The sequence below is a fragment of the Sphaerodactylus townsendi genome, linkage group LG03 (genome assembly GCF_021028975.2).
Source record: "Sphaerodactylus townsendi isolate TG3544 linkage group LG03, MPM_Stown_v2.3, whole genome shotgun sequence".
NCBI lineage: Eukaryota > Metazoa > Chordata > Lepidosauria > Squamata > Sphaerodactylidae > Sphaerodactylus > Sphaerodactylus townsendi.
This window is the reverse complement of record NC_059427.1, coordinates 77,884,577-77,901,368: the sequence shown is the minus strand read 5'-3', so window position 1 is coordinate 77,901,368 and position 16,792 is coordinate 77,884,577. Positions and strand designations below refer to the sequence as shown.

Genomic DNA, 16,792 nt, shown 5'->3' with positions numbered 1-16,792 from the left:
GTCTGTTATTCTTCTGTTCTATAATTCTCAGCCAGATAAGATACCTGCAAAACCTGTTTCCTTCACACTTGCGTGCCTAGATGTGTTCCTGTATCTAGAATCCTGAATAGGACATCATAATCACCCTTGAAAAATGTGATTGTGAAGGAAGCTCATTGTTACTGGCGAATGTAGAAGATGGAGCTTTGCCTTACATCTTTGTGGAGGGCCTAAACAGTCTTTGTTCTAACTGTGGCTGTTTCCGCACAGCCAAGGGAGAGAGCCTGCATCGGCATTGATCATGCCGATGCAGGCTCTGGGGCCGTTCGCACAAACGGCCCCATGGGATGCGCAGCTGTTTGAGCAGGCTCCGCACAGCTGCGTATTCCCCTCCCCGGCCCCAAACACCTCCTTACCTCCTGCTGGCAGCCGTCGCTCTGCTGTCACTCTGAGGAGGCCAGGGGACACTCCCCCATGGACAGAGCGATGGCTGCAGCTACAGAGGCTAGGGGGTGTGGCATGGCAGCAGATGGGGCATTCGCATGGCAGCGGATGGAAGCCGACGTTTGCAGGAAAACTCACTCCCCAAGCGAGTTTTGAAAATACCGTTTTGGCGGGCACAGAGCGCTTCTGCATCGATTTGGCAGTGGCGCCTGTGCAAAGGGTCCCCGCCAAAACGGTGTTTCACCGGACTGAAGCCGTTGCTTTCAGCCCGTGCAGAAACTGCCTATGTTTCTGAACAGAAACCAAGCTGCCAAGCCCTATTCATCTATCAGTTGTTGGGCCCACCAACAGTCCCTCCACTGGTCAATGGTGGTGAGCCATGCACAACTCCCAGCTGCCAGTCTTACCAAGGCTATCAATGGTGGCAAGTCCCATATGACTTCTGCTGCTGAGCACACAAAGGCTTATTCCCCCCACTACAATGACAGTGATAGTAAAACCCTGCATGGCTCCCATCTATCAGATCCCCCAAGGTTTCTCTTCCACAGTAATGATGCTGATGAGCCCCATGTGGCTTCTTGCCAATGGATCCACCAAGGCTCTTACCCACCACTGTTAACTGTTGTAAACCCTGTGCAGCTCCTGGCTATCTTCTTTCCTTCCCATCAGTGACAATGGCAAGCCCCATGCAGCTTCCAGGCACTGAACACACTGAAGTCTCTTCCCCATGGGTCAGTGACAACGCTGTGTCCAGCAGGAAAGGGAGGAGTATAGACAACAGTTTTATCTAGGGATGTGTGGGATTTAAACCCTCCAATTAGTTTTTCTGCAAACCTGGGAAGTTCCCCCAAGTTTACAAATCTGACTATTATCAGTGTGGCTCCAATTCACAGAATTAGATATTTGCAGATGGGGATCACTCATTGCTATTAGATACACTGGTGATGGTGCTTATCCTATGAATCCTTAAGTTACTTTACTTACTGCTTTAACAATATAGGATGCTTTACTTTATAGCTTGGCATATAAAATCGAACTGTTTGGCATATTAATGACATTTAAATGTATAGATGTTTTAGGAAAATGTATAGATGTTTTAGGAAAAATAAAAGCTGGCAACAGAAAACGCAGATTTTTCAGTAAACAGGATTCCATTATTTGGGTAGCTGGCCACAATAAGTCTTTCTAACCTATTTGGGTATCAGGTTGCAATTTATAACATTGAGAACTGTATTCTCATGTGTGAGCAGAGCTGAGTTTTGCACCCATTCGTATTAGTAGGATAAATTTACAAATGGAACTTACTGAAACTGGCAACGGAATGTAAAATTGTAACTGGGATGTTCTCTAATTTGGCTTCATGGTCAGGTTCTGACTAGACATGCTGAGTCCTGGGGAAAAGGGGAAAGTCCAGTTGACTTGTCAGTTCATAATTATCAATTGGTTTGCGTACAACATTCAACTTTGGTGGTTTTACTAGTGAAACAAGATTCTCGCAAATGCTATCATATTCAGTCGTTGGAATAGAGGGAAATGGTTGGGAAGTTGCGTAGAATTATACAATAGGAATGAACAGGTATATGTTTCTGTTCACAGCTAGTGTAGTTGTATTTCAGTAATCAGAATATTAATTGTTGACTTTTCCTCCTTTTTCCCCTCCCCTATTCTTTTTTCCTTAGAGCATTCAACCCCAGCAAAGGTGGTGAAAGCAGCGAACCCAAGACAACGGAAAGGAAGCAAAGTATGTACTCTGACTTTATTAATGTCTTTCTTAGTTAAATGAGAGATTTTAGGCACTGCTATGTTTCAGGTTTCCCCAATAATATTTACATCATACTTACTTACCAGCAGGAAGCTGGGGCTCACACACTTAGGAGAAGCGAGATCCAGAGAGACAAGGGGAAGCTATTCACAGGTCATTCTGCTAGCCTGCTTGTTTTGTAACAGCCACCATTTTATTCCCCACTAACAACTAACATTTGATTGTGGTTTTAATGTTATAACATATTCAATGCTTGAAATAATAGTTGTAATTTTTTTAAAAATGACAGATATTTCCCAAACATTGTTAAACTCATGAAGAAACATGACTGTGCTGCGAACTGGCCTCCTAATTTCAGCACACCACTCAAAGAGCAATTGTTCATGATATGCTGCAGGTGTGGTTGTCCTATCTGCAAATGTCTTTCAACAGAATTTGACTCTCATGCTCCAGTAGACTCTGGATCTCATAACTTCCATTACTTGTTAGCTCTGTATGAGATTAATTATTACCATATCCATTTTACTAGGCAAGGGAAGACAAATAAATAAGAATTTCAATGTTAATTTAGATTTGATCTGCACAGTCAAGTGAATTCATAACTTAATTTTAAAAAATTGGATTCTTCCATATATGTCTTATTCACCCTCTTCCTATTTTATAAATCATTAAAAACATAAATGTACATAAAAAACATACATTCTCTCAGAATTCGTGGGCATAATAATCTGAAAAACATCAGTTGCAGTTTTGAAACTGCCAAGCTTGATTAAGATAAGTAATAAATTAGCTAATAATAGAGGCATTTATTCATTGTTGTATCTGTGAATTGTAGGAAATTATGTCTTCAGAAACAGAAAATAGTCCACAGAAAAATAACATCTCATAACAATTTCCCACAGAAGATTTTCAGCCACTGTTCATGAAGTGTACAAGTATTACTTGAGCTACAAAAACAAACAAAACACTCTAAGCATTCAAGGCAGGACTTCTGTAGAGTAATCACTGTGTGGAGCAGAAGGCTACAGCAGGAAGCGGGCAGAATCCCTCCCTTCTGCCTCTTCTATAGGATTATGGCTGTCAGGGATGGAGGGAGAGGGAACTGCCCCTGGGGGCACAACCTGCCCTCCCCTGATCTGTCCACGCCCTCCACAGGGGGGGTCTGGGTAGTGATTTTCCACCCCCGCATGACGCCAGTGGTGCGCACCTGGGACGCGGTGCCCCCCCCCTGCCCTGTTGCAGCTTCGTCACAGATGGCTGTTAATCCATGGAAAACTTGCAGGAATCATCTTCTCCAGGGCTGGAAAAGACTGTTGGGTGTTTAGGGAAGGCTGGTAAGATGTTCAGCACTCAGTGCCTTCTATTGATTCATTGTGGGATTCAATGCGGTGCCCTTATGAAGATACAAAATATCTCAATCACAAGCTAAGCCAGTTAGCACTGGCACATGTCCCCCCCCCCCCCCCCCCAAGTATGTATTGGGGGTTCCTGCTGTGCCATTTAAACTTCAGACTTCTGGGTTTCTACATTATAGTTTAAAACATAAGGTTGAAGCTGCACAGCTAATGTCTAATTTTGTTCACTAGGTGGCACTGTCTTTAGAAAACTTTTTTAATTCCAGGGTGTTTTTTTTAACAAACGTCATTAAGGTTCTCATTTTGTTTCACTTTAAATAACAGAATTTATCAGTATTTGTTAAAATATTTATACCTTTTCCCCATAGAGAAAAGTAGAAATCTATAAGGGTATTGGCAAAATCTTGTACTGAAATTTACAGTGCGAAACATTGTGAGTAAGTCAGTATAGTCTGAATGATAGAAGACACTTTGAGCAATAGGCATGTCTTAAGCAGAGCCAAAGAAAGCAGATAAAATATGGTTGCTTCCCTACCTGTGCTGACAGCTATTGTAAGAACTTAAAAGGCAATAACGCAATTAGCACAATCAAAAATTAACCTGCCTAGCACTTAGTGCCACCGAGTCAAACAGTTAATGGAGTTTGAAGAGCATCTTAGAAACGAGCTGTGCCCATTGGTAGCTCTAATGACATTTCACATCTGAAACAATGTGGATGGTCGCTGAGGTACAGGAGTTATTAGAGCTTAGTTTAGCCTCCATACAAAAATCTAGAAGTTCTCATAATAGCAAAATATTGTGTTAATTTTGCAACCAGGAAGTTGCTGGTACTATATTGTACTTTCTGTTTATATAGATGTCTCTGCTTATATTACTAGGTTGGTGACTTTGGGGATGCCACAAACTGGCCAACACCAGGAGAAATAGCTCACAAGAGTGTACAGGTAAGAAATGTTCTCACTTGAGAAGGAAGAAGCATCTGTTTTATGGCATGGGTGTGCACAAATGAGACTCGTGAAAGCAGAATGTTTCATTAAAATCAAGCAGTTGCCTGGGCCTAGGAGGTACATAAGTTTGCTCTCCTATTTAGTGAATTGGCTTACCACACTACTGTCAATTTTGTGTTTGCAGCGTGTAATTTTATGAAGCCGTAGGCACACTGTAAACACCATTATTTTTGTGCTCTACACAGATGCAAGTTTTTCATCATGTTTCTGTAGGGGAGACTGTATTAATGGGGAATAACTTGACCAATTCTGTCTTTAGCAGTGCCCCAGGATAAATACTTCATAGCCTTGCTTCTGTTCATTCCACTGCTAGTTACACTTGAGTCTGGTGAAGCATTCTTAAGCAGAGTTAACACCCTTTAAAGTCCTTCAATGCTAATGAGCTTGGAAGGGTGTAACTGTGCTCAGGATTCCACTGTCGGTTCCAGAAAATTTGTGTTCTGGGATAGGCATTCCATTCCTTTTGCCTTCAGCACTATTGTGATTGTGGGGACATGGAAGGCTAGAAGGGGAATTATGTGAGAGAAAGAACTCCTATCTGCCTTCTCCGTTTTTGACTCCCAAGAGAAGAGAGTGATGTTAAAATGGGGACACCAATGTAGTTCTTCAGGAGACTTAATGAGTTGGATCCAGAGAAAATTTCAACTCATACTAGAACTTTAGCACAGGCAGAAATCAAGAAAAAGACTGTGGTAGCCGCTTGAACTAAATCAGAATAATTGTGTCTTGATTCTTGTTTCTGCTTGCACAAGATCTTCTTATGCAATCAACTTCTTGGCAATATAATATATAGGGTAGAAAGGACTTCATGTTGCAGAAGAACTTGTACAAGCAAAAATTTGCTAAATCCATTTTATGTTTCTGATTGCACATTACTGAATCCAAAGCACTGTATTTTTTCCAGAGACTCTTGTTTCTGTCACTTTGCTGCTTCAGAGAACAGCTTTTTATGGATTTTTGCCTTTTAAAACATAATTGCCTCCTTTTAAAATACAGGATGTTAAGGTTATCAGATTTTGGTGAAAATTGTGTACCAACGGTATGGTATTGCTTTGTTAGAGGAACTAATATACACACCATTTGTTTACAGAGTTTTATAAAATCAGATAGCAGTACAATATGGACATAATATGGACATTTTGTCACTAACCTAGCCATTATTCTGATCTGCTGCCTTTTCTATCCCTGCTCTTGGGAGCATTTTGTCCCTCTTCTTCGAATAGAATTAATGCTTATCCTGATCATTTCCCCCTTCAGTTTTACTTAGCCATATAGTTGGCTTGTGTGCAGTTCTAAACAAAACAGACAGTGTTCATTTGGAGTAGTTTAATTATGCTTTCAGGTGCCAGTTGCTTCCAATTAGAAAATTGGTACTTGAGTCAGCTCCTTAGGTGCCTTTTCCAGATCCTCATTTTCTGTCCTCAAAGCTTATTTTCTTCAGCAGAAACACAAAACACACATTAGGTATTTGTGTTCATCACTTCCTTGGAAACATTGTCATTGAAGTTTGTTTATTTATTTATTGGATTTCTTATACCGCCCACCCCTGAAGGCTCTGGGTGGTGCACTACATATAAAATTCAACAACATAAACCCAATTGCAACATAAAACCAGTTAAAATTAATAAATACAATACAAAAATACAATATAAATATAAATAGATGGCAAGATGGTAAACGGTGCTTGCTTCTTGTGCCAGACACGAACATGTTCTTAGGATTGCAGCCTTCGTTGAATTCTCTGGGAGCTTCAAAAATGGAGGACAGGCAAAAGAGGAAAAAGTTAAAAGGCAACACAAATGACCCTAAACGGCCACTCACATGTCCCTCGCAGCGCTGCTCGCCCGGTCAGCTGCCCTAATAGATCAGATCGTTCAAATTTCGTCCTCAAACCTGTGCGATGCATCCTAAATATCGCGAGTCTCACTCTTAACAGGCAATTTGCACTCAGCTCCTGATGCGAAGCAGCGGAACTTCAGCAAACTTTGCTTGCTGTGTATTACACATGTTCTGTACCGGTAACTGACGATAACCCTTTCTCTAGCTGCCACGCGGGTTTTTTCTCCCGCTGCAAATACTTTAAAGCATTTTGAGGACCCGCTCCCCACAAAGGGGACTGTAATGCCCCCCCCCCCCACCCGTCATGTGGTGATAAAACATCTTAGTTTCGAAAGTGCCGCCAGATTCTTGTTCTCTTTGCAAAGAGTGGGCTAATGGGTGTCCAGTGTGCCTGGGACGGCCGATGAAGTTACTTGCCCTTCTTTCAAATTGTTGCCTTAAGGTTAACAGGCGACACGAGTCCAGCACCGGCACCGACCGGAAGCTGCAAGGGTGGCACTATGTCAGAAACGGTCTTCACAATAATAAAAGCTTTCTCTTACACAGTCCAGTGGTTTTTATACTCCTAGATGGCTTTACTTCTTATCCTGCCATAGTTGTGAGCAAGGATGAATGTCTTGACCACTCACTTTGTGGAGTATATGCATGTTATTTGAACCAGCAGAAGAGAGTTTTTTCCACCTAAAATCTAGGCATTGGGATCTGACCTAGATTATTTCTTAATTTTAAATGACGAAAAGGGTTAAAGGAAAATTCGGATTTAAAACTGGTGTCTATGTAGATTGTGGAGATTCTGTCAACTATTTATTGGAATCTTTATGAAATATGGTAGGTCAGTTATAATGTAGATTAAAGAATAACATTTTTAATACTGAGATTCTCCATTACTAAGTGTTGACTGGTTCTCGCTTCTGTCAAGCATAGGAGGGAAAGAAGCCATTGCTGGTCCTCCAGCATTGTGTAACTTGAAGGACATTAAAGGGCATCTTCAACCTCTTCTGTGTCCTTGTCCTGATCCCAGCTTTTGATCTAACTCAGATATTCATTTTGAACAGCTACATGAGCCAGAATCAATCTTGATGGGAACTTTAAAAGCATGCAGTGTGAAAATATGCATAATTAGGTTCTGCCTAATTATTAGGGGTGCTACAAATTTTATGTTGGGCATGTTGAACGGTTGAATGTGGCGTATTCAAATGCAGTGTTCAGGTGTGACCTCCCCCAGGTTTTGGTTTCCACTGAACAAGTCTCGTGTCTGGCTAACAGGTTTGCATTAGTTTTTTTCCCCTTGCAAAACTGCTTATGTGTAAAATGCTGCCCATCTAAATAAGGTGAAAGTCGTTGATGTTGTTAAGGACTACTTAGTAGATGAGCACTGAATAATATTTTTTTAAAACCAGAAATTATGACTGATTATTTGTTTTTTTACTGATAACTTTCAGTGGCTGCATCCACATAGTGAACTACCATTTTCTGTACATTTTGTCCTTACTATGCCACCCCACCCTAGAAATCTCAGAGTTTGGAATTGTGATTATTTGGCTTCACTTGAACACTGACATTTTGTCATGATAGCACAAAACGAGTTACTGTTAGGATTTAGTACATAATGAGGATGTACATTAGAATTCAAAGTTGGAAAGATGAATGGACCAAGTTGTCTCCAAGCCTCCTATAAGGAGCCACAGATGGGTGTCTATTGATTTAAAATAGTGCCTTTCTCCTGGCCAAATCTAGGGTCTTAACTCGGTCAACCCTGCACCTGGAAGAGGAGCAAAGATTTCTTGCTTGGAAGTATTCCCAGAGGCCATGTCTAGGCCCTTTTTAAATAGAACACACCAAGCCGCATATGCACTATTAGAGCTGTTGTGGGACATGACATCCAAGGGAGTTGCCTTGCCAGTCATTCCAGGCCCTGTGTCTCGTGGGAGCTTGCCTGAGATTTGTTGCTTCAGCGGGGTACCCTGATATTACTGAAGTGGCCCCTGCTTTGACTTGGGTCGAGCCGGACCATGGAACCCAGTAATATCTGCTCAGTCACCAGAAACATTGAGTGTTTGTGTGTGTCATGTTGTGCACCTGTGTTCTAACTCATTTTGAACTTACTGGTGTACTTTGGACCTTTTTTCCTTTTTATGTAGGCAAGTTTTCTGCTCTTTTCTTCCTCTGTTCTTTTCTTACACCATTGATTGGGAAGTTTTGAAGGCATCAGCAATGAGGCCTGGGAAAAATAGGTTGCTAGTCCTAGCTGCCAAGACCCTCTCCCTATATTTTACACTTGAGTACAAATTGGCAATTTCCTTATATGTTATAAAGAGAAACCACCACTAGAGGTCCTTGCTGTTCTGGCACATTTGTACTCATTGAGCCTTGTTCTTTATATAGTTAGGATTCACTGAGATCTATTTGTCACATGAACTCCTCCTGTTGGACACTTAATTTTTTGTTGGGCACTTGCACCCCAAAACAGAGCTTTAATTTGATCTTCAAGTAATTTATTACATACTGAACTAAGATGAGGAAAATTCATTGTATTATTCCACAAACCACTTTTGTATAAATTGTTAGTGAACTTACATTCTTGCTGGTAGCTCTCTGCAGAGTTCTGCTATTACATCAGAAAGACAGAAATGAAGGTTATGCACATGTCATTTAGGTTTATATATGAAGTCCTACTGGTGTGTTCTAACAAGCTTACTAAACCATGTGGGAGCCACTGGATTCATGCTTTGATTGAGAGCCTGCAGTTTCTCTGCTACCAAAGTGCTGAGAATTCAGCCTGAACAACACTTTTTGGGGGTACTGTTTTTCTGCTTAGGAGAAAGCCAGGAATAGCTCATTACAGGTCCCAGGCAGAGGATTTCCTTTTAGGGTTTCCCTGCCCACCATGCTCCCTAGCTCAGCGGTGCTATTCTGGGACAGCAGCCTGGAGCCCATTTTAAAACCTGGCCACTGTGAACCACATCATGCAAGGTAAATTTGCCAAGCATTTGGGTGAGGCTGGGATTACTCTCACAAGGGGGATAAAAGAAGTGGTGTGATCATTGAAAAGTGCAGCTTTGTGAGACAGTGTGTTGCACTTGGCTTATTATCTCAATTAGACTTTATTGTGGGTGCTGTTGGTATCAAAAGAGGGACAGACATGCTTAAAGCACTTCTATTTTTGGATTTCCCCTTCCCTTTTAGCAATAGCTTCCCAGCTTTGCAGTGGTCACTAGGCAGCCAGCCCGTCTTGTGGAATTGGTTCTTGTCCTGTCTTCATTCACCAAGCATGGCTTTGTCAGGTGCTTGAATGAGATGGTAATCATTGCAGAGACCTCTTTTCTGTAATGCTGAGGCTCTGCTGCTATCCTTTCTGCTTGGAAACATGATGCGGATGTATAATTGTGTAATCACCTCTTAGACTTCAAGCCTTGCTGTATCAATCTGCTGTTGCTCATGAACTGGATCTGTCCTGAAGGCAACAGATAATTCTTGGCACTCCAAGTTCAGTGTATCAATTTCATCTTGGGTAGGTGTATCACTGTGATTGGGAGCAATAGTGGGGGTGAGCTTTGCCTATTTATGATTATATGCCTTTGCTTAGCCAGTCATGATCCTGTTCTGCTGAGCCACCATTGTGATCCTCTATTTCTGACGTTGCATTTCTAGCAGTTGGCACATAAGCCCCAATCCCTTCGAAAGCTGCCTGTTAGGAAGAACATGAAGGAACAGGAGAAAGGGGAAGGAAGTGATGGCAAAGAGAACATGAAAACTAGGTCAGATGAATCTGGCGAAGAAAAGAATGGAGACGACGACAACCAGAAATCAGCACAGAAAAAGAAGGGTAAGATATGCTTTGGGGGAAAAAACTTGGGAGTGTTAAAGATTTGCAGTGTGCTTTGACAATTCCTTGTTCTTTATTTTATTTTTAAATATATATATGTACTGCCTCTTCACAGACCTGCTTTAGGCAACTCTCAAAGTAAAGCAACATAAAATCATTAAAAGAACATTAAAATAAATAAACCATTAAAACCCCAGAGCATAAAACGACATAATATCCCAGAACATAAAGTGATCCTGATGACAGTTCGCAGACTAGATGGTAAATATAAAAACAGTTAAAGGCCTAAGGAAAAAGAAACATTTTGCCCTGGCATCCAAAACCATATAGTAGGTTCTGAGAGGGTATTCGATAGGTGATGTCCAGTCCCCTCCCAGCCCGCCTGTCTGTGGTCCCCATTACCTTGCCTGTGCAGGCAGAGTCTCAAAGAAAGTGGGCTTGTGAGTAGAATCTTAATGGCCAACTGGATAATATGGATAAAACGGAAAGGAGGAGGAGGCAGAACTTTAGGTGTTCTGAGGGAAAAGGCAGTGCATGAGGCAGAGCTCGTGCCTGAGTTCTGGCGTTAGCAGCCATTTTGACCCAGATTGCTGAAGGATTTCTTCCAGGTAATGGAGGATCTCTCAGCAACTGAAATATCCTAAACTTAAGAGCCTGCCCTGTTTTAATAACTGATAGGGTATGTACATAGAGAAAGGGACAGAGGAATTGTGTTTATCCATAATTTCTTTTCACTTCCTTGCTCAATCTGGTGCTGTGCTGAAATTATGCTTGTAAACATTTTCTTTTCAATAACTACTTTTTAATGTTGGACTCTGGTAGCAGTTCTCTGTACGTCATAGGCCTCCACTATCTTGGACATGCTATTTTTAATGGAGGACACTGGGGAAATGCTGGTAGTTGGCGAGCAGCTATTCCTCCAGGAGTGCACAAGACTGTGAACCATCCCTGTGGTACCCAGGAGAGGGGAAATGGGAGACACAGAGGCTAGGCCTCAGAGTTGGAAAGGAAGCTGTGGGTCCCTGACTTTCCCCAGTGAGTAATTCCTACAAAATCAGGTGGTGGCAGCAGTTGCCCTAGAGAAAAAGAAAGCCCCTTCCAGAAGAAGTTGGGAACCCTGATAGTGGGCTGGGTGGAATAGGGCCTGCAAGTGAAACTAGGCCTGTTCCACCTCAAGCCTGCAAGGATCAGCATTTCTGTTTCTCTTGCAGTCCTGCAAGATTATCTGTCACATTTAATTCACCCTTCCTCCAAAGCTAATGGCCGTTTAAATGGATCTCTCCTCATTTTATTCGCATAACCAATCTCTGTTGCTGGGAATCTTGAGAAGAGAGCAAGTAGCCCAAGGTCACCCATTGAGCTTCATGGCTGAGTAGATTTGAACTTTGGCCTGTCTGGGCCTAGTGTGACACTCTTTCCACTGTACAAAACCAATACTGACTGTTTCATCATACCGCTGCAGTGGCTTTTTTATTTTTCATTTTTTAAAAACTATAAATAGAAATTAACAAAACATAATAAAGAATCCAAGATTGCATCATAGTTTGTCAAGACCCCCTTGACCAGACAATGAAGACACTTGTAGGATCACAAAGGTTTCTTTATTGCAGGCATAAGTCAGGTCAGGAACAGTTTCAAGACAGCTCTGCCAGTTTTGGCATAGCTGTTAATCATATATGCATTCTTTCCCCTTCCCCCTTCCATCCAGGCAGCAAGCAAGAATTAGTTTTGAGAATGTGGCCTTCAGAGGCCAGCACCAGGGAAAGCAGAAATCAGGCCTGACATAGTTACAGTTCGTTCAAAAGACTAACAGTGCAATCCTAATCAGAGTTACTGGGTTACAGATTTGAAATCAATGAGCTTAGACTCTGGTTAGGATTGCACTATAAGAGACAACTCCCTTTTTTTCTGCAGGCAGGCAGAAGCTAGAGTATAGTCAGACTAGTCAGTGTCAAGACGGGTAGCATGTGAGGCATAGTCAGCCAGTCTGGGATCAGGGCAGGCAGCAGACAAAGGCATGTTCAAGACAGTCCAAAGTCAAGACACAGACAGATCAGGCAGGCTAAGAGCTGGAGGTCAGAGGGAGACCAAGAAGTAAGCTTGTTTCCCCAAGGCAGAGCCAAGGCAGGGTTTATATAAGAAGTCCTGGCTAACAAGGCTGGGATCCTGCAAGATCTCAATCCTCTTCAGGTGCAGATGTCTCCATTCAGGCAGAGCCTTCTGCCATACCTTGCAGCAATGCAAGCACTTCTCCTTTGACTCTGCAGCTGTAGCCTCCACCTTTGCCTCCTTTGAGCAGCTGGCTTGATACTCAGCTCTTTGGAGATGCCTGATGGCTCTCCCAGCTGTATGGCATCAGGCTCTGCTTTGGCTTGCAAGGAAAAACTTGGAACTGGCTCTGCTGCCTGCATTTCCTCATGAGAAGCGAATTTTGAATACACACTGTCTTCAGGCTCTACATCAGAGTCCTTAGTGCCCAGATTGAAGTGCTCTGAGTAAGATTGTGGAGAGTACCCCACTCCAGATGTTATGGATTACACATTCTCGACAGCCTCCCCTGCCAGCATGGCCAATTGACCATGCTGGCAGGGGCTGATGGGAATTGTAGTCCATAACATCTGGAGTGCCAAAGGTTCGCCACCACTGGCCTAGAGCCTGGCTCATGACAGCCATGTTATATGTATTGTATAACAAAAAACAGTTACCAAAATAACCAGATTTAATTCTGATAATACAAGATATATTAAAAATCCATTATAACTTTCTAAGATTTTTTTTTACAAAAAAAGATTATACTGAAATATCATTCTCGTTTTTCATAACAGATTACTCTTGTCTATTTCCCTTCTCACTCCTTTTCAGTCTGACACATATCATCAGATTAATGGAAATGTATATACATCATTTCAATAATGTCTTTCACTTTTCACCATTATTATTCTTTGGAATTCTCTGAATGACCTCTTGTTCAAAATATTCATTAATTTTGCCGTTGTTGCATATTCCATGTGTTTATTTTCCCAGTTCTCTTGGCTTGGGCATTCATCTGTATTCCATTCTGTGGCAGGTACTATTCTGGTCACAGTTATCACTGAAAAAGTTCAGAAATTTTTGGTATATTTTGGCAATATGCCTAATAACACAGTCTTTGCATCTGTTGCAAAATTTGATTTGTAAAATTTTCTGAATTACTGTGAGACTTTCCTAAAAATTTGAACTTTCCTGCACGTCCACCCCATCTGGTGAAATGATCTATCCACTTCTTTGCATTTCCAACATTTCCTTTATAATGCTTATCCATCTTCTTGATAGCCTTTGGAGTGATGTACCATCGATAGCACATCTTGAACTAGTTTTCTCTTAATGACTCTGACTTTTGTAACTCTTGTCCATAAAGTTTCCCATTGTTGAAAGGATATTTCTTCTTGAAAGCTTTTCATCCATCTGACCATACATATTTTCACTTGTTCTGTTTCTGTATCAAACTGAAGTGATAAATTATATTTTTGCTGTGTAATTACCTTTTCTAATTTTGTTAGTCCCCCTATTACTCCACTTATTGTTTTAATTTTTGTTCTTACTGTAATAGCCATTGTATTTTCTTGCCTTCATCCTTTATTTTTTACCAGAATTTAATTACTCCTTGAATGTTTGTCATATCCATATGTTATGAAGTCAGTATTTTACAGCCTATTCTTATCATAATAGACCTTTGTAGGTTACATTAAAGGACATTCTGGAGAGCTAATTCTTCTTTGTGTAGCTTCTCAGATTTTCAAATTACCTATTATGTGACTTCTGCGCTGTAATTTTTCTGTTCGGCGCTGTAATTTTTCTCATTGATTTTTCTGTCCATAAATGTTTCAATAATCTTCAATTGGCAATATATTTACTGTGGAACTTCTTCCTAACGATGGGGTTTTTTGTTTGGACCATTTTTGCATATCCTCTTGAGTCCTTTTATAGTTATATTTTAATTAAATACTGTTTCATTCTCTCTTGTCAAGTTTATTTACAAGTATTTAACTGGATTTAAGGTCACATCACAATCTATGTTGCTATTATCTTTTTCTTCGTTAAAAAATTCAAAAATATTTTGTTTTATTAATTTTAAATCCTGAAAGGGATCCACATTTTCAGTTGGTTCCATTATAGATTGAATTGAGAGTTGTGGGTTTGAAATTGTCAGTACCAAATCATCAGCGTAAGTTTTCATTGTAAACTTTTCTCCATCCGTTTTCAGTCCTTTAATTCAAAAGTTGTCTGATCTTATTAAGCAAGTATTGAGAATAAATAAAAGTGGAGATAAAGGACATCCTTGATGTGTTCCTTTACCAATTTTAAATCTATTGGTTAAAACTCCCGTCTAGTAAGATCTTGGCATATTGTTTTGTATTCAGATCACGAATCTTGAACCACAGTTTAGGCTTCCAAGCATCTTAAGTTAAAAAAAACCCACCAGGCTGTATTATCAAACACAAAGGCTGCTTTTTTTCTTTCTTTTTATCAAATTCTACAAAACAGACAGTTGGATCCCATCTCAATATTGATTTGCATGAGGTGTTCTAGAAACCCCGAGAGGAAGGATGGATGACATATATTTTCTCCTAATACTTCCTTGCCTCGTTCATGGGGATGGGGAGAAACCAGTCCTGATCTCCATCTTTCTGATGATGTAAGGCAGAGGTGCTTTTTCTTCCTCATTTCTTTGGAATTCTTGAAATGGCTCCTTGACATCTAGTCCTGGCCTTATCTACCCTTGACTTGGTGGATGTTTTCATGAAGCATTACTTCCTGGAGCAGATGATCCTTCAGACAAGTTGTAGGGAAGGCATTTACTGGGAAATGCTTTTGTTGGGTAAGAAAGTTGTATTGTTTCTCTGGTATGAGGGGGGAAAACCCAAAACACTGGATTAGTTTTGTATAGGCCTAATATTTGTGTTTTCTTGTGAATCATGGTAACGGCCAGCACATCTTTTTTTCAGGCAACAGGCATAAGTGGGTTCCACTACAAATAGATATGAAGTCTGAGGTGCCAAGAGACAAAACTGCTTCTCGTAACAACAGACAGAATGAGCAGCACCGGCACCCTGCTAACAACCGCAGTGAATCAAAAGGTATGGATGGAGTGCTTTTTTAGAATGCTTTCCAAAAAAAAGAAGCAGGATTTGGGTTTTTTTTTGTTTGACTCATTTTTTCAGGGCATGGATAGCTCTTTGCAAGACACAAGGCTCCTATCCACATAATCAGGGGTATCTGTTGCTAATGGATAAATAAACCTTAGTGATGGAGGACATTACTTTCAACAAAATAATATTGCTTCTGAGCTTAACAGCTCAATCCAGAATAAAGGGGGGGACTGAAAGGAGTTGTGGAGGTGGCACATTCCTGTGCAGGTGAAAATGCCCTCCCCAGGGCGCTTATCCCAGCAGAGGGGCAAATCTGCTGGTGGGTGGTCACTGCAGTTTCCCGGGATGCCTTGGTATTGCCACATCAGCACCATATCAGTGGCATAGTTCCAGAAGTGTGGCTGGGGGCAGGGCCAACATTAGTCGATTTCTACTTTGGCTTTCCCTCCAGATGCTCCATGGCCCTGGGCTCCAACCTATGCCACCCTTTTGGGTGGTGTAGGTCCATGGAGCCTTATGGAAGGCTTTCTGGCCACGGCAAGGGGTTTTTTTGGTCTTTTTCCCTCCTTGTGCCACTGAAAAGCCCTCTGGGGTTTATGGGGCGGTGTGGCAGTAGCATCACCAACTCTGCCTGCTTTGGCTTCTGGATTGGGCTGGAAGGGATTTTATTCATTTAATGTAACTCAGTCTAGCTTAGTGTTTGGCTAAGTTTTGGTAATAATGTGCATAATGAGAATGGAGGGAGATGGTTTTCACCAGCACAGATCATTAAGCACATATTTTCATAGCTGTCCACTTATCCTGTAGGTTGGCATTTGGATAATAAGCATGAACGGAATTGGCCAGATCATGATGAAACTTCCAGTGTCAAGAGTGAGGGGGCAGCTGTGCGTGGTGCCTTCAGGGGTAGAGGTCGTGGTCGTGGACGTGGGAGAGGAAGAGGAAGAGGAGGTACTCGCTGTACGTATAAGGATGCTAATTTATGTTTGCTTGATGCACTTTTGTTAAAGTTGATGTTTTGTTGGTGCCACAGAAGCATTTTATCCCATCCTTTCTTCATGGTGCTCAGGAAAGTGAACATGGTACTCTTTTCTCTGTTTATCCTTGCAGTAATCTTGTGAGGTAGGTTAAACTGAAAGAGAATGACAGCCCCAACATTATCCAGTAAGTTTTGTGGAGAATGGGGAGTGAACACAGACTTCCAAGGCCTAGTCAAGCACCATTATACCAGTGATTCAGATAGAGAACTGGCAGGCAACAAAGTAAATCTCCTATTGGGTATGTTACTGATAAGATAAAATTTGTTTCCCTGAACTGTCAGTCTTATTAGCATAGTTTGTAGTGGGTTCACTGAATATGTCCCATTGAACATTGGAATTCCTTATCCCACAGTGTAAACTTATTGCAGATATTCAGTCCTGCTGGAAATTATGGTAATAATACAATAGAGT

At 41.3% G+C, this 16,792-nt stretch overlaps 1 protein-coding gene across 2 annotated transcripts in view; it reads left to right on the top strand.

Annotated features, from left to right (window-relative positions):
- Positions 1 to 16,792, top strand: part of LARP1 (La ribonucleoprotein 1, translational regulator) — a 93,014-nt gene that overhangs the window by 53,022 nt on the left and 23,200 nt on the right. For both annotated transcript variants that reach the window (XM_048488248.1, XM_048488249.1), the window contains exons 2-6: positions 2,103 to 2,164; positions 4,419 to 4,484; positions 10,038 to 10,212; positions 15,198 to 15,329; positions 16,149 to 16,301. In XM_048488248.1, the coding sequence (XP_048344205.1) occupies positions 2,103 to 2,164; positions 4,419 to 4,484; positions 10,038 to 10,212; positions 15,198 to 15,329; positions 16,149 to 16,301 (588 nt within the window). The remainder of the gene's footprint in view (positions 1 to 2,102; positions 2,165 to 4,418; positions 4,485 to 10,037; positions 10,213 to 15,197; positions 15,330 to 16,148; positions 16,302 to 16,792) is intronic.